The following is a 25795-nucleotide window of genomic DNA, read 5'->3' on the forward strand; positions in this document are numbered from 1 at the left end:
GCGCGGCCCCGCCCCGGAAGCGCAGCCGGAGCGGCCGCCGGCCCGGCTCTGTGGCGGCGGCGGCGGCGGGAAGGAGGCGGCTGCGGCCGGGCGGGCAGCGCCATGGAGCACATCCGCACCACCAAGGTACTGCTGGTGCTGCGGCACGGCAGAGGCGCGGCGGGGAGCTGGGGTCACTGTGCGGCCGCAGGGCCCGCCCAGCGCGGCGCGTCCGCTGCGGGCGAGGGCGTTGTTGTTTTCCCTCCGTCCGTCCCTGCTGCTGTTTTGTGGCTGTGCCTCCCCGCCAGGGGCTCTGGAGCGGCCCGGGCCGCTGGAAGGGGTGGAGGGCTCCGGGCGTGCTGCTCCAGTGTGGCCTCGTGTCTGTGCTGAGGGGAAGACGCTAAAAATCCTGGTGTAGTGGTTTTTGTGGCGGAGTGGGGAACAGCAGAAGCGAGCTGGGAGGGGATTGCGGTTGTTTTGTGTGCTCTGGATATGGTTCCGTGCAGCTTTTCCTAGTTCTGGAGGCAAATCTGTTGTGAAAACCACCGATTTGTTTTCTCCTTTTTGGCTATTCCAGTGTGTGTTGTTAAATACGCAGGCCGTCAGTGCCTGTGTAATGTGTTACATTAAAGCTGTAGCTGACATTTTGGACTTCTGTGGCTTTTATTTCCTATTATTAGTGTGTTAGTCTTCTTTGTATAATGAAGATGCAAAAGGACGGTGTCTCTTGTTGTGACTAATTTTTAAGTGAATTTTGAAGTCCCAGCTTTATAGAATTAAATTTCTAACAGTACTTTTCTCACCTTGCTCATCATCCCTGACTGCAAAGGTTGCTGAAAAGACTCCCCGTTTGTTGAGTCCTGGGAATTGTGATTAATTCCTGAACGTGGTAGTCTGACTTTAAAGTAGATTTATAGATATGTTTAGAAAAGGAGTGTTCGTAGTTCATGTCCCAGTAGTAGATTCACAGCCAGTAATTACATAAAGGAAAGAGCTTTTAAATTTTTTGAGTAATAACTTACATAACTTCAATATAAATGTGTATAGCTGGTTTTATTTTTCATATACATGTGTATATGTGGAACACAAAGAAGGTCTTTGATGAAACTACCGTTAGTGACACTTTTTTAGTCTGAAATAAGATGCACTTTATTAGTGTATCACGCTGACAGGTTGGAGATAAAGTTTCTTTATCAGATGTTTATTTACAAATGTGAAAGTCTGTGTTTGGAAATTTAATATTGTATTGTTGCAGTCAGTAGCTGATTGCAAAAGGAAAGCTAGACTAAAGCCAATGAATCTTGATGATCAGAGTATCTGAGTTTCAGACCTGAAATTGAGACTAGAAAGGGGGTAGGTTGATCACTTCTTTGCATCTGCAGGTGATTGTATTTCTGCATTGTGTTTTTGGGGCCCTCGTGGGGAAAAAAATACTTCACGTAACAGTATAACTGAAGAGAGAAATGAGCCCTGAACACAATTTATATTATTTATTACTTGAAAGGATTATTTTTATAATTCATACCAAAAAAATTATATGTTCTGAAAAAACAGTGTCATGGTAAGAAATAATGTGATATTTCTTTTGTTACAGCTGTGTTGCTCACTTAGCTTTTTGTAAGCTGTTGGTTTATGGAATATCCAGAGATTAAAATGCATATAGGTGAGCATTACAGGTGTAGGAAACAAGAAAAGTAAAGTACAGCTTGCACTTTGGGACTTGAAGATTCACACTGTGTGTAGGTTCAAGCTGGGTCTTATGCCAGCTGTTCTGAGACATCCCTGCTTTTTCTAATCTGACAGCATTCCTGTTTTTTGGGTTTAGTTAAGTCATAGTGAAATAGACTTGAAATAACAGTGCAGTCTTGCATAAACTAACTGCTGTGCAGGGCAGCTGTTATCCCCAGGAGAAGGTGATGGAATAGGTTTTGTACTTCTTCCAACTTCAGTTTGCTGGGAATGTTGAAATTAAAATTTCTTTAGAACCATCCACGTTACCTGAAATTGAGTGTAGCTTTTTGTGAAATTAAACTGTCCAACAGATTTTATGTTGAATAAGGACGTGAGATCAACTTAAAAATCACTTCTGGGAGTTTTATGCTTAAGTAGCAACAAATGATCAAACTCCGTTTATTAAATGTGGTGGTGAAGTAAAGCATAGGTTTTTCAATGAATCTTGATAGTATCCTTATGGATATTTTAAAGCAAAATGTGGTAGAAAAGACTGACAATTCTTCAGTCAAACCTGTTTGCATATTTAAAGTCAGATCTGTATTAGTGAAAATACCACTGGATTTTTTCTCCTGGAGGTGGAAAGTTTTTCTTAGTTTGACTGCTAAATCAAATCAAACAGCAAAAGAAAAAAGTGTATCATGAGCTGAGTACCATTTAATCTGGTTTGAGTCAAGATAAATGAATGTGTCATCTATGGAGGCTGAATCTAACTCAGTTGTCTCAAGAGAAGTTATCTATGACTTTCAGAATTCTTGTAGGCTTTACCTAGGTTAGTGGAACTTGGAGCACTAATGCCTGTCCTCAACCATTGTAGGAATGCAGTTTTGAGGAAAGCTGCCTTATTATGTGGAGGGGAAGGAAACCTCACATGCCAGGATTTTGTGGGTTGTGTTACTGGAGCAAAGCTGGGGCAGTTTCTGTGCACTTCCCAGTGCTGGGGAGGTGCAGTGCCAGGTACTGGAGCAATTATTGCTGCAGATCTGCCCAATATGGATTCTGTGTTTTGGCTGTGGTGTATTCACTTATGCTGCTGTAAACCTGAGGACTTGGTGGTTTCAGCATAATGTATTTTGGTGTATGGATGCTTTAGTTTCCAATTTTTTTGCTTTCTAAACTGAAATCTGGAATATTATCATAGTGCTGACTTCTAGTATATATTTGTATTTCCTTCATTATGTTTTGTATTCATTAAGTTGGTTTTTTTTAACTTTCAAAAGCAAAATTAGGCCTTTCTAGATCATAAGAGATACCTGATTTTTTTTTCTGTTTTTTTGTATGTGCTTTTTGTAGGTAAATGCATCTGTACATAGGAATTAAAAATGGCTTAACATCAGCATAGTAGATGTGGGTTCTCCTTGTCGCCTCCTCTGGATGCTGGTCTTGCTGGTGTGGAAGTTTTTGGAGTTCTGCCATACATTTAATGATAGCAGAGAGATGTAACTTGGCATTAATGAGACAGTGCTGCCAAGAAATAGAGGAATGCGTGGAGATAAACCATTTGCCACACTCCTTTGCATGCAAAGAATCGTGTCATGCTTGTTTCAAATAGAGCACTCTGTGAAGCCCACAGTTAGGAGGAGCAGATAAAATACAGGCTATCTAGAAATAGTTTTTATTTTGAAATATTTTCCATAGGATTGAGATAACAATGTTGATGGAATACCCGAAGGAGTTGTTGGCTCTTGCAAAGCTCAAGCATGAATTATCTGCTTCAAATGCCAGCACAGTCCTTGAATTTCTAGGAGTTTTTTGTAATTATTAGTATAATGCTTACATTTCATTAAGAATGTATTTTGACTTTGGGGCAAGGTTATAATAATACTGATTTTTGAAGCTGGGGAGTTTATAGAAGACAGCACATAGCTTAAATGGAAGTTAGGAGAGCATAATCTTTATGGCTTTGAGTGTGCAGACAGCTAATAAAGCATGTTGCTGAGATCAGCTGTTAATTCAGTGCTGGCATCTCGATACCAGGAAACTGTTAGTGTGTGTTTGCTGTGTTTTGGGGAAGTAGCCTAAAAGCTTAGTAATTAATAATTCTTACTTAAAAAAAAAAAAAAAAAAACTGAAACAAAAAAAAAGCTCAATGCTTTTGTATTGAAACAGGATATTTGAACTAGTTGGTCTCAAAGCTTGTGACCGCTCCAGTATGGCCTGCATAGCCTTGTGTGTGCTGTGTTATGTTTCCTACCATTTTCAAAATTATTGCACCAACTGACAGCCTTTGCTAAATTAGAATTTAAATTTCTGCAGAAATTAAAACTTAACTTTTATTCCCCCCTCCCCTTTTTTGTTACAGGTAGAGCAAGTGAAATTACTGGATAGGTTCAGCACGAGCAATAAGTCACTGACAGGAACTCTGTACCTTACAGCAACTCATCTGTTATTCATAGATTCAAGCCAGAGAGAGACGTGGGTAAGGATAATGAATGCTTGTGGCTCAAAGGCATGGGTTCTCCAGATACATTTCTTCTTCCTTATCTAAGCTTGAATTTATTTACTAAAATGTTCTTAGCTGTTCTTTCTACTCTCCTCCTTCGTGGTATCATAATAAGTTAATAATTCACAGGTTATGCTCTTGCGTGACGCTGCTGCAGTTGAAATCAGGTCATGTTGAAAATTTTTGCTTTTCCTCAAGCTGCTGTAATTTCTTCTGTAGCTTTCACTTATATTTCTGAATGCATGTGTGGTGGTTTTCTTTAAATAACTGACTTGCACCATAATTCTGAGGCAGGAGTGGGAGACTGATACATAGGTTAAGCATCAGGTTTAAAAATTCAGAGTTAACTTACTTTGTAATTAGATTCTGTCTAGGTTAAATGATAGAGCAAAAATCCTAAGACCTCAGGTTTGGAGAATATTGAAGATAACATGCACTTTTTTAGAGCAGTAAGCAGCTGTTTCTTCATAAGTATTCATCTCTGGAATAAAAGGTTTCAGATGGGGCTGCAGCTTCTTGTTGACCAGTGCCAGTGTTGTGCAATCAAAGCTGGCTAGTACAGTACTTCCCATTAATTTTTTGTGCTTAGTGCCCTAGTGGCACACATATGAACATCAAGCTGTGGCTCCCACTGGAGTCCAGACACCTGACTTGAGTTAGTGCCTTAAGTCTTCCATCCTCCAGGATGAAATAGCATCTCCCTGGCTGTTAATTTCTTTTTCCTGTAGGTGTATTTTCTTTGATTACCCTTAATCTTGTATCCTTGGTTATCTAAGTGCCTCATGGTGCTTTCAAGAAAATTAATTTTTCTATTATTTGTTCTTGGATACAACATACAACTTAGTACAAACCAAACTGTTACCCTTTCATACAAAATGGGTTTTTGGGGACAGCATGATTCAGAAGCATTACTTGCTTGCGTCTCCCTCTGCACTACATTAAAAGGTTTCATTCTGGGGAAATTGAACCCATACTCCAAGTACTGCATTTCTGATGATAATGCAAGTACCAGGTATAATTATCATAATGTCTCCAAGATAGTCTCTTTGTAAATGCATATTTGGCAGCATTGTTTTCAGGTGCCTGTCAAATTCTGATCAATGTTTAAGAGGATGTGATTGCTTCAGTGAGGTAATTGAAATTCTGTCAAGAACATCTTGTTCAGTTGAGGTAATGTGACTGTGCCTTTCTTCCCAGAGTTGTTCAACTGTTACTTTCTATATATTTACCTAAATCTTGTGTAGATTTGCCACACTAATAAATCTATGGAGGGCTTTTATATATCCATTGCTGTGACAGTGCTGTTAAAGTGGTCATAAACATTTAGCTGAGAAACTGTCATGTTTGTCTAACACAGTAGGTAATACAGGAGGTGTTTTTCTTATCTTTGTTCCATCTGTAGCTGTTAAATACTGCAATTTTGAAATCTTCAATACATTGAATTATTTTCCCTTACTTCCTTTATCTTGTCTGAAAATTCTGAAGTATATTTCTGTAGATCCTTAAAAAATATAGATATCCTGTCTGGACACTGCCTAATGGGATATAAGCCTATCAGTTAACAAAGTTAAAAGAAAACTGAAAAGCTACAGTGGAGTTTTACATCTCAGTTTTGCACTTAGAAGGACACTTCAAAATGACAGAATAACGAAAGTTTTGTACATTTTAGTATCCTGATCACAATGGCATTCTTGGATTTCTGCTTCTAAATGTATTTCTCTTTATAACTAGCTGACAAAATTAGTCAAAATCCATATTCAGCATTGCTTAGTGTGTTGTGTTGCATCTGCTGATCTAAGTAGTATGCTATTCTTATTTTTCCTCAGCATGCTTACTCTGAGTTTTTGTATGTCACAGATACTACATCATCACATTGCTGCAGTGGAAAAACTTCCTTTGACTACTTCTGGCTGCCCCCTTGTCATCCAGTGCAAGAACTTCAGGATAGTTCACTTTGTTGTACCCAGAGAGAGAGATTGTCATGACATTTATAATTCTTTGCTTCAGCTCTCAAGAACAGGTAATTCTTGTAGCTGTAAAAGGCTTTGCAGTATATGCATGGAAAACAAGTTGAGGGGAGTGTGTTTAAACCATGTGTTTTCTATTTATCTTTTTTAAACACATGTTATGTAAAGTCTCACATGGATTTGGTATATAAATAGGTTTTTTGATTAAATATTAATCTGCATGAATATTCAGAAGCTGTGCTGTCTGGCTTTTGTATGTCACTGATATTCCTTAACAAAATGAGAGATCCCTATATGTTTTTTTACATTTCTAGTGGTATTCCTGAAATTGTGAATATAAATGTGTATAGTCACTCTTAATTGTGAGTTCCATACAATAAAAACCCACTAAGCAAATCAATTGTTACTAATTTCATGCAGTTTCAAAAATAAAGCTGAAATTTTGATGCTAGAATACCATTACCAATTCAGCTTTACAAGAGACTTCTGTCAGTACAGTCTTTTGCATTTTCTGCTTTGTGTTTAGAACAGTGCAAAATGTTGTCTTCGTAAGTAAATAGTCTACTAGGAAAAACAAAGTTTTTGAAAGCTTTTTTTTTTTAAAGGGAAACTTTAAAACTTCCTTTTTTTTAAGGTCAGTAGATGTAAATTTTAGTTCTTGCCTCCCAAAATAGTTCATTCTTTCAGATCTTGTGAAGTCTTTTAATAATTCTGCCTTTTGCCTTAAGTTTGTCAGGCTTCATTTTGTGACCCTTGTGGCTTTAGAAACGTCTGTTTTGAAATAGGTCAAGCACACTCAGGAAAACTTTCATAACCTACTTCTGACTAAGTATCTGTAATTATCAGTTAACTCTAGGATTGTTGCAGAATAGATATTTCAGGCATGTCAAGTATCTATTATTTAGTCTTGCTTCTGTGAATCTTGAAGCCTGAGACTTTCTCTCCATTACATATTCTTTACCTTTTAGCAAAATACGAAGAACTGTATGCCTTTTCTTATAATCCAAAACAAAATGAATCTGAGCAAGTCAAAGGTTGGCAGCTTATTGATCTAGCAGAAGAATATAAGAGAATGGGAGTGCCAAATGATTACTGGCAGTTGTCTGATGCAAATCGTGATTACAAGGTAAGTGTTGTAATGGAAACACATTTTGCTCTGCATCTGTTTCTGGTGAGGCCTATAGAAAACAGCTTAAAACACTTGGCTTGCAATATAAGCAAAAACTTGCAGGTAGAGAGAGTTAACTCCTTAATCAGTGTGCAATCTCACAACTTCCCGATTGAAGTTTTCCCAAGGCTTCATTGAGAGAGTGTGTGTCCATGGATGTGTAGGTTCTTTGGGATTGTTTTGAGAGATGCTTACCTGTTTGAAGCCCAGCCCCAGTGATTCTGGTGCTCTGCAGCTTTGCAATGTCTCTCTTAACTGAGCAGGATTCTACTTCAGCATTTTGCAGTGCTGGTTGTGGTGGTGTGGCTGATTCTGAGATTAGATTTCATGCTGCTTTGTAGTCTGCAAGTATTAAAAATGAGGGCAATAATTTCATTATTTTATTTGAAACACATTCTTATCATTTCTACTGCAGAGTTGCATTCTTTAGAGTGAATGCTAGTATGGTGATGCTTGGCTGTGTAACTTGGATCCCAGTTTGTACTATTTTCATCCATGGCTTGTCTCCTTTGAGTTGTTTACATTTGTATAAAGAAACATGGTAGTGTTTATCTTTTGTGTCTTAATTCACCTTACATCTTTCAATTTGAATACAATAAAACTAGGTTGGGCTTTGTGTCTTGCCTATAAAATCCTTTCTGTGTATCTGTGTCTTTCAGATTTGTGAAACCTATCCTAGAGAGCTTTATGTTCCCAGAACTGCAAGCAAGCCCATAATTGTTGGTAGCTCCAAGTTCAGAAGCAAAGGAAGATTCCCAGTGTTGTCTTATTATCATAAAAATAAAGAGGTACTGTGTGACTTTTTGCTGTAAATGTGCTGAAAAGTATTTCTCAACACTTGGCAGTAGTTCAAGGGTTGGTGAGGAGGTTCAAGTACAGGGACTCGTATGGCAAGGGTGTGACTCAGGATAACCCTGAATACAGCTGACAGGAGTGGTGCCTAACAGGATGCAGAGTAAGCCTAGCCAGTTTAAAATAAATCCTTAAGTAATTGGTTGACTCTACTAAAGTTTTCAGAAACTAACATTAAGGTAACTGAGGATAGCTTTCTCTTAAGGGATCTGTCTTCCTTGATACATCAGGAATAAAATATGTTAGGTCAAAATGGTAGGAAAAAAACCCCAAACAGATAAACCAACAAAATAAACATTGGTTCTTCAAGGAGTTATTTGCAAGGTAAAAAAACTCTGCAGGGTAGGAAATAAGATTTTGCAGTGGGTGGTGTAAAGCAGCGCATAGCTGTCTCAGCTGTGGAAGGAGAGGAATACTGTCACCTTGATGAGTTAAAGAATTTGTCTGATGAATGTGAAGTTACTAGATGGATTTGAACATAATTACATTATCATTTGAGTGTTGGAAGATACACCTGATACCTTCTGAAATACAACATATCATTGAAAATTACATTACAATCATTACATTAGATGATAACAAATTGCACTTGCAATAATAAAATCCTGCCTGCATTAGTAAAACCACACATAGTTCATTCCATATTATGGGAGTAGCTTGCTTTCCTAAAATATAATTTTTCCAGCCTGTACTTTTGTGAGTTTTTATGTCAATTACGTAAACTGATACCTTGCCCATGAAGATACCTGAAAAACTGTTTTGATAAATCTTTAGATTTAAGTTGTAGGTACTGTATTTCATGGTTTCCAAGGAATGTGCTTAAAAAGTTGCAACACCTGAACTTTATTCAATTTGCTGATGCTGTCTGTTGAGTGAAACTATTTCTTTCAGTGTCTTTCAAGATTTTGCTAAGCACTTCAAGTACAGCTATTAAAGTGATGCTGATTTGTTCTTCGTTGTTTCTGGCAGGCTGCAATTTGCAGATGCAGTCAACCTCTCTCAGGTTTTAGTGCCAGGTGCCTGGAAGATGAGCACATGTTGCAAGCCATCAGTAAAGCAAATCCTTCAAATCGCTACATGTATGTCATGGACACCAGGCCCAAGGTAGGTACTTCTGGTGCTGCAGACAAGCCTCTCCTCCTGAATATTGGAGTGCGGGGATACAATGTAATTCTGAAAAATCTGGAACCAAGTAGGAGTCCATCATGAGCAAAAATGTTGTAAAGATAAGGTTAGGCCTTTCTGTTTTAATTACTTGCTTTCTTAAAGAAGTTGAACCTGTCCCAGTACTCAGCTAGAGTTCTCTGAATATGCTGCTACACTTTGAGAGGGGCATTTAAAAATATACTTAAATAATAGTTAATAAGTGAACAGTTGAGTGGGATCCAGATAATTTTAACTGCTTGAAATTAAATACATGAAATGGTGAGCTGTGATGTGGTTTCTTTTGGAATGGGAGAGTACTATGTTCTGTGTAAATGATCTGTATAAACTGTCTCAGAAATGAGAAAGTGGAGGAAATTCTGTCTTGGCATTTTGAGGTCATCCTAGAATGGCTTGAGTTAGAAGAAATCTTAAACATCTCCAACCTCTGACAAGGTTGTTCAGAGCTCTGTCCAGTCTGGCTTCAAACACTTCCAGGATCCACAACTTCTCTGGGCAATGTTTTCCAGTACCTCACCATCATACTTCATCACTGTATAATTAAACTGAGTTCTGTTATTTTATTAAGTTAAATCATGTTATTACCTGTGTTGCAAGGTGTGGCTAATTCTCACTCTTTAGACCCTTCTTCATTTCAATTAGTATTAATTTCAATCAAGTGTCTAAACACAGGAGCTGAAAATGTCTGTGTCTTACTCTTTCCTTTGTAGGTGAGATGTTTGTAGTGTCTTTACTCAGAAATGTTTGGACACAAATAAAGGCTTATTAGTTAGAAATCTGGAGAAGAGAATGGGAATTACTAAATGCATTATTCAGATATGTCAGCTCTAAATATAGACTACTTTTTTTTAATATGTATGTACTATCCTTTTCTTATACTTCTGTGCTTTCAAGCTGATTTGCCACAAACTATATTAGAATCTGTTTATACTATGTGCTCTTGTGGTTTTGTCCCAATGTGTTCAATTGAAATTGCTTGACTTTTGTTTCTTAATTTGATATTTTTATTCCAATAATGTATTTCAGTATTTTTATTTTCCTCTTTTTAGCTTAATGCAATGGCTAACAGAGCTGCTGGGAAGGGCTATGAGAATGAAGACAACTACTCAAACATTAGGTTCCAGTTTGTTGGCATTGAAAATATTCATGTAATGAGATCTAGCCTGCAAAAACTCCTTGAAGGTAGGTTTTAACTGTACTAAAATAGTGTATTTGAAAACAGGGTGTTTTTCTGAAGTCTTTAATAATAGGTTAGACAAACTACATTGACATTTCTATGGTTTAGTTCAGCTCTGTGTTTAGTACAAGTTTCATGTGCTCTGTGGTAATGAATTACCTTAAACCTCGACCTTCAAACTGTAAACCCAACTGAATGAAGTTGTGTTGAAGAAAATTGAATGGCACATATGTCTTCAGTGAGCTTTGTTAGTATGTCAGTGAGAAAGGCTCCTGTGTTTTCCAAGTGTGTGCCTGTAGATACATTTTCATTTACAGAATATCAGTTCTCCAAGGGACACTTTGTTCCACAGAATTCACAATGAACATATGGTCTGTACTAAATTTGAGCTCTTTGACTTGGTGCTTGTAGGTGTTTGTAGAGAGGGGGGCAGGGGGAAATGTGAGCCGCTTCTCCATACCACTGCCTGCCTCCTGGTGGTGAAAATGGAGAGGCAGAACTGTGTTTCAAAACTTTTCTAAAATAGTTTTCTTCAGCATGAACATGATGAGTCTATCGATGAGCAGACTACACCACTCATGGGAGAAGCTTCACATAGACTAAATTTGTAGCTGTTACACTAAATACAAAGTTCAGTTTTTATATATTTAAATTACAGTGTTACATAACAAAAAGGATTGAACTCTGATAAGCAAAAGGATTTTGGGTATGTCAAGAGGGAACATTTCTGCAGAAAATGTTTGGGGAAAAGGCTCAACAGATATTGCAATCTGTTGCATATGTTTTGATGGTGGAAGTGTGTTAACTGAGGGGGGTTTTGTGAGTTACGTAGAGTTTTCTGTACAGGGCGAGGGATTATCTAGGTTTTTTTTTTTGTTTAAAAAAACCCTGCCTGCAACCTGCTATGCTTTGCATTTATTTTGATGGTGGAAGTGTGTTAACTGAGGGGGGTTTTGTGAGTTACGTAGAGTTTTCTGTACAGGGCGAGGGATTATCTAGGTTTTTTTTTTTGTTTAAAAAAACCCTGCCTGCAACCTGCTATGCTTCACTCTGCAGGTCTAGTCACCTCCTGAACTGCTGCCTGAGGCTTTGCCAGTAGTGTGAATAATTACAATCAAGCAAGGGAACATAGAGGTTTTGGGGCTCATGTGCATGGAGGGCTTGTGTTTTTTATGGTGGGATCCATATAGGCAGAACTGTCTTGAATCCTATTTATTGTGAAGTAGCTGAATTATCTTAGTGGTATTATAAATGGTACCATAAATGATCTTTCACCTTCTGAAAGACCGTAAGGAACTGGAAAATAACTTCTTTTTCAGCATATAAGACTTGGACCAGTACCAATGCATTTGATTTAATCACCAACTAGTGTAAAAATGCCTGTGTTAATTCACAAAAATGGAAGGTAACTCTTGGGGCTCAACATATATATTCCTATCTCTGCCTTAGTTTATAAAAATATAGAAATCTAGCCAGAAAGGGGAATTACTAGTTGTGAAATATTTCTGCCAAGCTGAAAATTCTGATTAAAAGCAGATTTTGACACCAGTATCTGGGTGAAAACAAAGTGAGAGCTGGAAGTCTGTTTATTTTCTAGCTGGAAAGCTTGTGCTGTAAGTCATAAGTTACAGAATGTGTAGGTGTGCTGCCATGAAGAAGACCTCTAGACATGGCTTTGTCTGTCCTGCCCCTTCTCTGCAGATGTTTGAATTTCCTGATACTTGACTATTTTCAGTTTCTTTCCTTTACCACAGAGTGGTGGATGTGTTTGTGTACTGTTGTGACTGATCAAGTGTATGGAGCCACTGGCAGAGAGAATTACTTCATCCTTTCAGCTTGCTCACATTCTCATGTGTTTCCTCTGTGTGCCAGGTCTTTTGGAAGCAGAACTCTTGCCTAATGGTGCCTTTCAAAGACAGGAGAAAGCTAGCTTGCTTTTACTTCTTTTACTGATATTTACAGACTAACCTTTAAAAGTAGGTCTTCTGTCCTGGGGTTTCTTGTTGTTCTGTTACTTTATTATGCTGTGGTTTGCTAGGTAATTTTGTAGATTATGAAGATCTGTGGGTTTTAGAAAAGGTGCTGCAATACTTATTTGGAAGCCTGTCATTCTTCTAGTATTCAGCAGCACCTGGCACTATGAATCTTCCTGAGCAGTGGGGAGTGTACCAAAACTTGTTTGACTGAAAGCTGAGAAACATCTAGTGCAGATACAGGAAAGCTCTTGGAGGCAGTGATTTGAGTTTATAGTCCTCATTACATCAGGGGACTTGATTGAATATGAAGCTGCATCACAGAATGATTTGGTAAATTTTGTTCTCTGCTTTTGCTGCTGACTCATTTCCTTCCCTGGCCAGAGATAAAAGATGGTTTTGCAGCTGTTGTATCCCTACTGCTGACTTTCATATACAGAACCTTTTTATTTTCATCTGGGGATCAGTGCTTTAGAATCATAAAATCATTTAGGTTGGTAAAGACTTTTAAGATCCTTAAGTCTAGCTGTTAAGCTTAGTGGAAGGTAGGCTTGCACTGTGACAGAGGCAGGTATTTTTGTAGCTAGCAGCCTTGAGTGTCTTCTCTTAAAATTACTCATAGCTGAAGCTGTGATAGACAGCAGATTTTTTTTTAATTGCCAGAAGTTTGTCATGCTTGAATAGTAATGTAACTGTGTGAGTTACTATTCAAAATTGTACAAGAATCAGGTTATCTGTCTTACATGTGAATTGGTTCTGTGTGAGAATCTTTCAGTCTAGCTCTGCATCTCTTGCTGCTACACTGCAAAGCATCTTTCCTTTAATTTGAGTTCTTCCTTGCTCTCTGAATTGACATTATTGTTACAGGATCCAAGTATATTAGGGAAGAATGATAGAGATCAGTCAGAAACGTAGTGTGTCAAGTGTGAAGGTAGACAAAATTTCAGTGGATTTCATTCATCCCTGTTTTCTTGTACTGCCCTTACTTTATTCTCCTGCGCAGGGTGGAGGGGACGAAGCTCTGGCAGTGTGACTCCTCTGAACTGTGTATATTGTCTGGATGCAGCTGCTTCCCTACTCCTAGTTCTAATGATTTCCAATGAGCCTTTGGCATTTGCATTGTCTTCCATGGTGACAAGAGTAAGGCCTCCTGTGGGGATAACCAGTGTATTTACTTGGAATGTTATTTTGTCAAAAACCCACAAAGATGGTTTATTATAGTTCTACATAGTTGAATTCTGACAGGAGAACATTTTGTAGTACACCTCCCTCAACCATTTGATTAGAAGTATTTCAGGAAACCACCATTCAACTTTGAACATAGGGAATTAGATACAACCTTCTTTCTACATTGCAGCGTGTAGGTAGCTCCAACCACTTAAGGCTTTTTAACTCTTGGTTTCTTTCAGTCAGTGGCACAAGGGGTTTGTCTGTCAATGACTTTTTGTCTGGTCTGGAGAATTCTGGATGGCTGCGTCACATCAAAGCTGTGTTGGATGCTGCTGTCTTCCTAGCCAAGGTAACATGCTTGCTGCTTCTTTCTTTGGTGGGAAGTTGACTTCCTACCAGAAAAATTAAGCATAATATTATGTAATGCGTAAAATTCTGCAGTTGACCTTTTTGGAGATAGGTGTTTAGTATATATAGCAGTACATCTAATATGGTTAAAGTATTATGTGTTTTTTTATGATTGGAGATGTTAAACATTCCAGCTGATGTTCTGGGATTTTTTGAATGCTGTTTGCTCATCTCACTGGGAGACAAAGGAATTCTTATGCTTCCTGGTTCTCTAGGTATTTTTGAAAAGTGTAACCAATTTGCTGGTGCATGGAACAAACTATTATTTAGTGTACTCTGAAAAATAGAACGGGGGCAGTAATTGTAGAGCAGCCAAGGTGGCTGTTCTGACTTCATTTGGCAAGGAAGTAGGATTCTGTGAATAATTCAGAGGAACAATTGCCTTTGCCAAGCACTTAGGAAGCCAAGTGCTTGATCTGATGGTAGTGGGTAAAGAAAAAACCTGGATCTTTGTTTTTGCTAGGTGAAATAGCAAGGAGTTATCTCAGTTAAAAGTGGGTGATTGTCCTAAAAAAGAGCTTCAAAAATGTCTGAGCCACCAGGAGCTGAAGCTAGTGAGCATTTCCTAGGCCTTTACTTTTATGTAGCATAATGATGAACGCATGGTATCTTTAATGATGAGTTGATGTCGTTTGTGGTTTTTTTTAATCTGTACTCAGTAATCTGTAATCTAATTATTGTTAAATTTTCTTGTAAATTTAGTATAATAAGGGGGAGAGAGAGAACTGGGAACCCCTGCAGAGGTTAGTTTATGCAAAGGTGGTAGTGGAATCTCTCTTCAAGGAGTTTTCTGTACTTCTATGGAGACAAGTTCCTACTTTCTGATACTATTAAATCTTTTCCTTTTCTAGCTTTGTTAAATAATATGGCCTATGGTATGAGTTGGAAATAAATATAGTTTTTTTATTTATTTTATTTATTTACTAGTTTTTTGACTTCTGTCTAGAAAAGAACATTGATTAACAACTGTGTTTTTCAGGCAATAGCAGTTGAGAGTGCAAGTGTATTGGTGCACTGTTCAGATGGCTGGGATAGGACTTCCCAAGTTTGTTCCCTTGGAGCTCTCTTGCTAGATTCCTATTACAGAACAATCAAAGGATTCATGGTAAGCAGATCATTGCAGTGTTGAGTTGTTCCTTGGAAAAGAAAGGGTGTAAGATGAAAGGGAGCAAATGTACTGATTGTTTGTTTGTTTTTTTTTAGTTGAAAATGTAAAATGAGATTTGCAGTATATTGATAAATATTTCATACAGAAATAATTTGATACTTGAAAAATATATTTATAATCTAAAAAATTGAAATGCAAATAGCAAATTGCTTTAGTCACCACGCAGAAATGTTGCAATGGCTGCCTTTTGCATCCCAGCAAGTCCCTTATCTATGACATAGAAGGATTCCAAAGTGCTTATGTGAGGTAGCACACATAATAAATTACAGCAGCTCTGTGCTGCTGTAAAACAACATTTCTGTCTGTCTCCAAAACAACATTTTAAAAATCTGAAAATGACAATTCCCCCGGTGATAGAGACTTAAAGATGTCTAAGCAATCTAAATTTCTTGTTATAGAGAAGAATTTCAGTACTATTGTTCGAAATTTTAGAATAGGAAATTGAACAGTGTTCTGCAATGACAGGGCAAGGTGTTATGGAAACTCCTCAAGGATTAAACTAGTTCAATGTATTGTTTAGAACTAACTGCCACAAATATTACAAGCACTGAAAGTGAAGTTGAGGAAGAATTAGAAGAGGATTAATTTGTTGTGAATAGTGAGAATCTTTAGGGAAGTAATTTAATCTTTTTGGGTTTTGATTTAATCCTTGCTTTCAGTTGAATTTTTGTGAAGGTCCTGTCTTCATTTTGGTGCTTGATAGTGTGACCAAAGTGATAAAAGAAGATAGTGTTGATATGAGCAAACTTACTGTTACAAATGTTAGAAATAATATATTATTTATGTAATTTATGTGGATTTATGTAAATTATGATAGCAGGCATGCAGTACTAACATTTTTCTTATTCTTTGCCATAGAAAGTTAATAACCTAATAGTGAAGTCATGCAACATTTTTCTTTAAATTATCAGTTACCTGATTAGCAAGTTGCTTAACTTGTTTTACTAGTTTTTTACAAATGTACTTTGAGAATCTTATGAAAAGCTGTTATCACTTACCTGATTAGCAAGTTGCTTACTTGTTGTTTTACTAGTTTTTTACAAATGTACTTTGAGAATCTTGTGAAAAGCTTCCAAGAAAATAAAGAAGCTACAAAGGGATAAATAGTTGTTTCTACTGTAACTTATTCAATTCAGATTTAAAGTGTAATATATCAATAACCTGTGGGGTTAATACTGTAGGTGTAAGATTGAGTAATATTTTACATGAGATTTTGGTTTTTTTACCCTCTAGGTCTTGATAGAGAAAGACTGGATCTCCTTTGGGCACAAGTTCTCTGACAGGTAGTTCACTCCTCTGATACAGTCAAGTGTATACAGCAAACTGAGCTAAGTATTCTTAAACAAAAGACAGCTTGTAGGTGTTGCATTTCTAGCCACACGGCACCAGTTCAGCAATGAGTAAGCTGTTTTCAGTAAGGCACTTCTGCTGTCTACAGTGTATTGCAGTTTATACCTATTGGATCATTGATTTATATTGCAGACGTAAATTTTTAGTGCTACTGGTGCCTTGCTTGCAGAAGTTGATGACTGCAGCAAGGTCTGCACCCATGTATAGACAGATACTGCAAAACCAATCTAAACCTGCATCCCAGCTATTGAGGCAATATGAAACACATAGTTTTGGTATCTTTAAAGATAAGTTTGCATTTATGTTTGCTTTGATGGTGAAGTCACACCTACCTTTAGAAGTCCTATATGTTAAGAGTTCTGTTTTTCCCTTGATCTGCCTGTCATCAGCTATGACAATAGCCTTGCTGCTATTTACTGCTAATTAATTTGCTTTTAGCTGCTATACTCCATATGTTGACTGTGACAGTATTAGACACAAAGGAACTTAACTGTCTTATGTTGCTATTTTGTACTTAATATAGATGTGTGATTACTTATAAGTCAGAAAAACAGGTCAAATATAGACTTATTTCTATTCAAAAATTGCCCCAGTTCTTGAAGTTAGGTGCTCAATTTCCAAATCAAAGCTAGCATCAAGTCGAGGTGCTGTCATTTAAAAACAATTGCAGCTAAGACTTTCTTGATTTCTAACTTAAAGCAGTTTCAGTCTGTTTGTGGAATCTTTTTCAGATGTTGTCAGTTGGATGGTGATCCGAAAGAGATCTCGCCAGTGTTCACCCAGTTTTTAGAAAGTGTGTGGAATCTGACTGAGCAGTTTCCGCAAGCCTTTGAGTACAATGAAGCTTTCCTCCTTCAAATCCATGAACATGTCCATTCATGCCAGTTTGGTAACTTCCTTGGAAACTGTCAAAAAGAACGAGAAGAGCTAAAGTAAGCAGGCACATTGTAATGTCTTTTGTTTATTCCGGCAGACTAAGAACTTCTGAGAATCTTCTTCATTTTAGGCTCTGAGTAGAGGAAGGATTGGTAGTACTGAAACCTATGTTGAACTACATCAGGGAACAGTAGTGCTTCTTGTGATTTTGCTTGCTGAAGACAGCCTTTCTAATTCTGGTAGAAAATCACATCTTCTTTTTCATAGGGAAAGTTTTCCTGTTCATTTGGTGTTTTTTGGGTTTTTTTCCCCTCTGAAAGCAGGTAAGCTTAAGTTAGGAAGTATCATGTAATTTCCTCTCCCAATCTCTTTTTAGGTAACCTTAAAATTCTTGCCTGTTCAAGGCTACTCATTTAGAAGTGTTAGTAAGATATCTTCAATGCATTTAGCTGGAAAACTTCTGTGAAGTTTTTATCAGTTCCTCTTGCATTGTATTTTCAAAGTGTTTGTTTCAAGTAGGCAAAACTTGCACACCATAAGCAGTTATCTTCTACTTGTTTGCTTGCAGTCAGTGTGTTGACCTCTTTTTGCTTTAAGACTGAAAGAGAAGACCTATTCCTTGTGGCCATTCCTTTTGACTGAACAGAAGAAATATCAGAATCCTCTGTATAATCCAGACTTTTCTCCAGAACTAACACTTTTGGAGCCTAATACAGTATCATTCAATTTTAAGTAAGTTTAAATAAGATACATTATCTTTTCTTCAGCTCTGTCTTGTCTTGTATACTTAAAAATGTCTGTTTTGTGCAGGTTTTGGAGAAATATGTATCATCAGTTTGATCGAAGTATGCACCCCAGGCAGTCTGTGTTCAACCTTATCATGAACACAAGTGAGCAAAATAAACAACTGGAGGAAGACATTAAAGAACTGGAAGCTGTAAGTATTACAAAATAAGTGTGTGCCCTTGTGACCTGTTCTTCAGATTATAGTTGTTACAGTGCTGCTGGTTTTCACCTGGATGCCACTGCTGTATGACCTAGCACTTACTCTGTGGAATGGTGACTTGGACTTTCACTGCTTGCTTCTATGATGAGTGCTCTAAGGCACTATTTATTCTACTTTATTAATGAACTCTCTTATGTAAAAGTACTGCTATCAAAGCCTTACTGAAGGCAAGTTTCACAGAAACTTAGCTTGCATTAAACTATCTTGGAATAACAAGGTATCCATGTAGCTACAGCTGTGTTGCTGAAGTAAGGAAACTGAAAATGTTTTATTTCTATTATAGCTACTAAAATGGAAGCAGTAAGTATTGTCCTTCTTTTAACTTCATATGCAGGTGCATGCTGTTGTAAGCCTTCATAATTATGGGTCATGTACATTGTAATGTTTTTATGAAGACAGGGCTTAATCCAGAGATCAGATGTCTATAATTGACTGGTAGGTGTTGCAGTAACCAGCCAGGAAAGGCTGATTGATACTTTTTACAGTCAGTTAAGATGCTGAAACTTCAGAATAATGCCTTTTAAGGAATGAAAAAGTCTTCTGATTATCAGTTTTAATACTTGTGTGTGGACAGAAATGGTAACACAACTCCTGTATATGATGTTGGGGGGGAGAGGAGGGGAAGGACAGCTTTTCTAGGAGGAAAGATTTTATTAGATTGATCCTACTGTAAAGTAATGAATGCAGGTCACTTAATCTGATACTGTTTCAAATCTTAATTTTATATTTAAAAAATTTTATACAATTGAAGCAGTAAGGTGAAGAAAACTCAAAAAGCTATCTAAAGAATAAGCAAGAGGGAACGTCTCAGCTTTGAATTTTCTAGAACCTCATTCCAAGGTGTTAACTTCACCTGAGCCTACATTTGTCACTTGAGAAATCATGATATGTAGTTGTCTGAAATCCTGATGTTGACTTTGCTGCTGCTGTTTCTATCTATAAAAAGTTGATGCCAAGAGACACCAGTATTCTGGATTTAGTCTCAGTTCTAATAAAATACGAACAGATCAACAAACAAATCTGTTCAGTTAACTAGTGCGACCTCCCAGTTACTAGGTGAGCGAGTTTGAATTAAAAATGAAACAGGCAAACAAACCAAACCACATAACTGAAAAATCCCTTAATCCTAATCTCTCCTATTCTCTTGCTCATGCTGGCAGGATACATCTCCTTTCCTGTGTTTTTAGTTGGCATTTTTTAGAGTATTCATGCATTTGAACAAACTGTATTGGCATTTTTTAGATCTAAAGGAAAAGTCTTTCAGAAGGTTTTTAGGAAAGATAGAAGGGCTTTAGATATCAAGCTGCTTTGTCACTAAGAGACTCATGGTCTTTAAGAGATTGTAGGATCTCTGCTTGCTACAGTACCAAGGTCTGTCTTCCTCTGCTTCTACTCCAGAAAGTATTTCCATCTTGATGGCAACCACACAAGGGGCAAGCTTGGAATAACCTCTCCTTCTCTAGGGATATTAATAGGCATTCTTTGTCTTCTGCCCTTCTGCAAATTTTAAACCAAGAGTGCTTGTAGCATCAGCTGTTAACTGTGGGGAAGAAGCTAGGGTATGTAACAGAGTCCTTGCAGACACTGAGTTGGCCAGCAAAAGAAGGGGATACATTTCATTTAAAAGCACAGTGTCATCAGTAAAGAGTCATGCCCGCTGTTAGTAGCTGTTCATTGTATTTCAGAAAATAAAGCAGAGAAATGGGCGGCCAGATGCGGTCCTTGTGAAGGAACGGGAGCAGACGGCTCATCCTGCCCCCGTGGCACTGAAATCCCCTCCGTGCTTCCAGAAAGAGCAGCCGCCGATGCCAGTGAACGACGCCGTGCGAACCATAGAGGGCAGCAACACAGCAGACAATCGCTACAGCGAACTTGTGTCCGAGTTCTCCAAAGCTGAGCCTGCCGTTGTCAGCTTGGAGTACGGAGTGGCCAGGATGACCTGCTAATTGACATCTGGCACTGTGTTCTAGACTGATTAAATGGAGAGATGGGTCATTTTCAGGATGGGTCTGTGCTGCATGACCAAAGCACGATTTGTATATCAGCGAGTTTTGTTAATGTAGACTAGAACAGCATGCTAGTTGTCAAGTGTTTGCTGTTCTTTTAAGGGGGGGAAAAAAAAGTAGTTGTCTTTTTGAAAGAAATAGGGGCATTTGGTAAGTAGTGACTGAAAATCAAGGAATGTTATGTCTTTGGACTTAGGTCAGTTTGCACTAAATTGATTTAAATAGTAATATTACTTTATTCAGTATAGGAAACCACAAATGGTCTTTCACAAATTGATTTTATTTGGACAAGTAAACTTGAACTTTCTATTTTAGGAACTGAGGCTATGTGTATATATCTCATATGAATACGTATTCCCTTGCTTAGTGTCACCCAGTACTAACTTTCAGCATATTAAGTGCCATGGAAAAGTATGACATATTTCAAATCATAAATAGTTGGCCTTAAAATTGTCAGATCAATGATTTTGTCCTTTACTACTGCAGTCTACCTGGCTCTGTTTACATTGTATTTGCTCAAGTTTTTATATCCTTAAAACAGGACTGAATATAAAGAATGAAGCATGGCTAAGCTGGCGCAGCCTTTCAGCAAATAGCTATATGAATGTTAACTTATCACTTGAGACTGTTTTTTCTTCCGTTTGCTCCATTGTTTGAAATATAATAGATTGACCTGATTTTCCTCTCTGGCAGCTCAGTAGATTGAGCATCATTAAAGCTGCAGGTTGTCTGACATTAAGTGTTTTGATCTGTGGCAAGGTATTTAGGTGTAAAATAAGATATACCACATAAGAAAACAAAACTAGCCAATAATGAATAATCAGGTTCATTCAGATTGTTTACTGTGTGCTGTGCAGTTGCTCAAGGTGCAAGAAAGCAAGCAAAACTTTTGGAAAAAGGTGTTCCCAAGTTAAAAAAAAAGTCACATATCTGAGGCTAATGAGAAACTGACTGCTTCCTAAATGTTTTATTAGAAGAAAACTTTAGTTTTTTGTGAAAGCCCTTCTCATCTTGTAAAAACTTGTCCAACCTGTGCATATTTAAAGTAATTTTAGTATCTGAAGATTTTTATGTATTTGGAGACGACAAAAACTACTTCTAGCAGAATGCAGTAGAGATCATGGGACATAAGAAAAAAGGGGGAAATTTACAGTTTGTGTGCTTAACTATGTATCTGTAATCTTCTGGTAAGAGAGAAGGTTTTCTGAAATTTGTCTCATGATAGATTTTCTGAGCAGGTAATAGAATTAGGAAGAAAAATGTTGGTGTCCAGTTCTTAAATAGAGGTATGAATTATAAGTTTGGGTATTAAGATCCCTCATTATATTAGATTAATGCTACTGACCTTTTACATCTTGATTTAAATAATTTTTGGTTTCAAATGAAAATAATTTCATTCTCATCCTAATCCCTGAAGTGTGTTTTGTCACAATTACTGGTGTGCACAATTTGGCAGCATTTCCCTCTGCACCATATTGGATCCAGGACTCTTAGCAAGGCCAGTATAGGTCAAGATCAAGGTGCACTTGTGGAGCTGTCTGGGAGAAACCAGCTGTGACTCTTGTATTTGGCTATTAATTCACCCATTTCACTAATTTGATTTTTGAAACATAAGCATTTTTATTTTCAAAGATATAAGTGTAGTGTCACATTTAAAGTATGTTATCCACTTACTTAAATACATTAGAATGTCTCCACTACAGGTTTTGATAGTTTCATGTTTGCACAAATGGTGCCTTACAGGGTTGCAGCAAGAGAGATTTTTGTGCCTTGTTATTTATTGTCTCCCCTTCTCCCTCACCTTCTGTATTAAATTTGTTCTGTGGTTTTCCTTTGTAAAAACATCTTGTATATTAAGCTTGTATTATATCACAGTACTGAAACAAACTTACTGCTGACAATATAGGTAAGTGTTACCAATTTGTACTTGTTTTAATATTTAGCTGCTCTGGTATGCCATGTACACTTTTTCTATTTATTGTTTGGAGTTTATAGACTCAAAAGATTATATTAAGCTTTTTTGCAAGTATTGTTGTATGTTGTTTTTACTTTAACAGCCATCTGAGTGCCCCTGTATACAAGGGTTTTGGAGAGAAGATCTGTTCCCTTTCAGTACTGTTACTTGGAGTTTATTTCAGTCTTCAGGTCCTTTTTATTGGCAAAATTCACTCCTTAGGGAAAGGAACTGGAATGTGTTTTTATTTTAAATCATGGTAGGCATGTTAAGTCACCTTTAAAATGCCATAAAACTGCTCAGGCACTGAGCTTGTTTCTTGATCAAAAATTACAATACTTCCTGATCTGAAGTAAATATTTTACTTCAGTTAATATGTAAATAGAGTTTTATAAGGCTGTTTTGTAAAGCAGCCACTTTGTAAGGTTCAGATAGCCCTGCTAGCTCAACCCCGAGATCACCAGTGAGAAAAGTTCCTGCAGAGAGGCATCTGTTTCTTCTCATTTGCTGTTAGACCTAAGCCAAAACTACCTAAAGCACATGGGACCTGTGGTGCAGTGAATAGATGGTAGTCAAGTGAGCTCCAACAGAAAGCTTGGCAGCATGGCCAAGACTCAGCATGGTGGGGCTGTTCTGTGTCCTTCAAGAAGGATTAAAAAAAAAAATCAAGTAAGTTGACTATAAAATTGTGACTGAACCCTAGAAACAGAAAGAATTTTAATTCTAATTTCAGTGGATGAGGTTTTTCTTCATCATGAATATGCTACTCCAAGAACAGTTACATACTGAAAGGCACCTCATACTGATCAAAATAATGTGCAGAACTCTCAGGCTGTGACATCACTTTGTGGTCAGTATGCTCATCAGTTGATTGGGAATACAAAGTCCCAGACAGAAAGTTGGTACATTTGATTCTGCTTCATAGGTTGCAAGATTTTGGCACCTGTCAGTTGCGTTTGTCTTAAGGAAGTGTCCTTAGGTGAAGTTTTTGGGTTTCTACATTCTGTGCTATGCTTGATCTTTCTTCTTTTAAATGAACCAAGCTGATAGTCTCACCTGAGAAAACTGATTTAACTTTTGTACTCCAGGCAATTTAAAATATTTATTTCATTACTACCAAAAGAGTTGGGCTTATTTTTTGGGAGGCTTGCTAGTGTCATAAGGTATTCTTTAATACAATTTTAAGTATCCAACTGTTCTGTTTTGTAGGGCGACTGCCAAATCGACAGACTAAGAAATTAATTAGGCAACACTGAACTGAGCCTGTGCATTTTCTACACATGTCCAATTACTAGTGACCTAAATCTAGGGCAGAAGCCTGAAGTCTGGAGAGTCCTTTTAGAGAACTGGAACAGCAGTCCTTCCATAAAACCGCACATCCCTGTGTGGAACAAATGCCCTGATAGAATGGTTTTGCAGAGGGAAAGCTAGCACAAATCAAACTGTGACAGTTTTATGTGTCTCCTCCTCAGGGTAAGCACAGTGGAGAATGCCTTGCTGGAAAAGGTGATGTGTTCTTCCTCTCTGGTTGCTGTTTTCCTGAGGCCTTTTGATAAAGTAACACATCAGCAAATGTCTGAGAACTTGCTCCTCCCATTCTGGTAACCCGAGCACAAAACAGGCTGCATGGTTGAGCTGAAGTGGGGCTGCGGTAGCTTGGCTTAACTACTGTCCTCTTAAGGAAGTGATATAAATAATATAAGGAAACTCAGTGTTAAAATAGCACAGGGCACACGCTGTCAACATCTGTTCTTTAGAGTGCTGCCCTGTTCTGGAGCAAGTGTGACTGGCATAAGGGCCTCTCGTAAGCATGATTGCTTTCTAGTTAGTTTAAAGATAATCTGATTTCAAACTAGATCATCCCCCCAGTGGTATTTATAGATCTTTAGGTCAGAACCTAAAGGTTGCTCTTAAAACTCCTGTTTATTTGTTAATAGTTTTAAACCTGTGGCTGATCATAGGCTAAGTGTACTGGTTGTGAAACCTCTATTAACCTTTAGGATTAAATCTTTTGATTGAAGTCTGCTTGGACTTGCTTTCACCATTTATGCCACAGTTTCCTCCTAGTGTTGCTTGTTGTGGTGCTTGACGTCCGTCAGATGTGATGGGCTTCTTAATGCTCTGGATGTTTCAATAACCTGAGAGACTGTGGCTTTCTTCCACTGCTCTGAAGGCTCACATCATCCTTAGTGAACAGTGTGAGTGAACTTGTGCTTGATCTAGCTAGCTTGACCTGCCTCCATGTTAAATAACACTGAAAATCAGCACGGCATCATCGTTCAGTGGTGCAGCTTCTGTACGCACAATAGGCTTAAGGGATGTAGTTGGGGACCCGTGTCACAGCATGTAGCAAGGAACAGCACACTGCAGGGCTATGACTCATAAAGTAGAAACAGTAAAGCTGTTCTGATGTCCAGCAGCAACTCAGAGACTTGAGGTGGAAGGTTAGAGGCATACTGCTTCTGAGATCAGTTTCTAGGTCCCAGAGAATTTAGTGACCTGGTCTGTTAAACACCTATTGCTGAGCAGTTCTGTACTGGCATCAAGGAGCAGAAAATATATATGGATCTGTGTTTCTTAATCTACTGACTTCATGTAATAAATGTCCTGATGGTGATGTTGAAATTGGAGCACAATATCTTGTTTATTCTTGTTTGTATTTTAACTCTTGAGGTCAGTTGCATACTGTTTATAACTAAGTGGGATTATAGTTTTGGCACACACTGTTTTCCATGTTAATGACAAGCCGTACACATCTTGTGCTTTGTATCTCTGCATGTATTTCTGCTGAGTGCATTTCTTGCAAGCAGGCAGCCTTGGTGAAGTCCCATAATGCTGCTCTACCAAGCATTCCTCATTACCTAGCACTACAGATTGCTTTCCTTGCTCTGTCTTACTATTGCTCTTCAGCCTTAAAGTTTTTCTTCACAGCTGTCTGTTGACAATGTCCCTTGACAAGCATCTTTCCATTGAAGAAAATGGGTTCAGCATTTTTCTGTCTCTCAGGGATTTTTACCCCTGAACTAGTGAACTTGAAAAATAGTGCTTACTCTCCCCTTTGGGGCTTCTGAGTGCCTGTTGACTTCCACAGTTGGTTTGGTTACACATTTTAAATTCAGACATGGCTATTTTAAATAAATAAATTAAAAACTTAGTCAAATAATAGATGTGGCAAAGAGAGAGAATTTTTCATTGTAAAATATCTGGAAAGACTGGCTGTTTCACTAACGTTTATTGTTCTATGTAATGCTTTCTGTAAAAGTCATTTATCTGTGTGCTGGGATCATGCTTGATGTATATTCCTGAAGAAACTTTAGCAAATGGAATTTTGTAACAAGTATTTTATTTGTATGTGTTTTCAAAATCCATAAGGCTTAAAATAAAGTGATCTTAATATTGCCAA

General features: G+C 37.7%; 1 protein-coding gene across 1 annotated transcript; it reads left to right on the forward strand.

The window, feature by feature from the left end:
- On the forward strand, positions 1-25795 carry MTMR6 (myotubularin related protein 6). Its single transcript, XM_041487176.1, has 14 exons — positions 1-126; positions 4013-4129; positions 6011-6173; positions 7089-7246; positions 7948-8076; positions 9110-9244; positions 10354-10486; positions 13864-13973; positions 15012-15137; positions 16434-16483; positions 17282-17482; positions 18024-18158; positions 18237-18363; positions 20118-25795. The coding sequence occupies exons 1-14, from the start codon at positions 103-105 to the stop codon at positions 20376-20378; spliced, it is 1869 nt and encodes a 622-aa protein (XP_041343110.1). The 5' UTR covers positions 1-102; the 3' UTR covers positions 20379-25795.

The sequence above is a fragment of the Pyrgilauda ruficollis genome, unplaced genomic scaffold (genome assembly GCF_017590135.1).
Source record: "Pyrgilauda ruficollis isolate IOZ18807 unplaced genomic scaffold, ASM1759013v1 scaffold8, whole genome shotgun sequence".
In the NCBI taxonomy this organism is placed as follows: domain Eukaryota; kingdom Metazoa; phylum Chordata; class Aves; order Passeriformes; family Passeridae; genus Pyrgilauda; species Pyrgilauda ruficollis.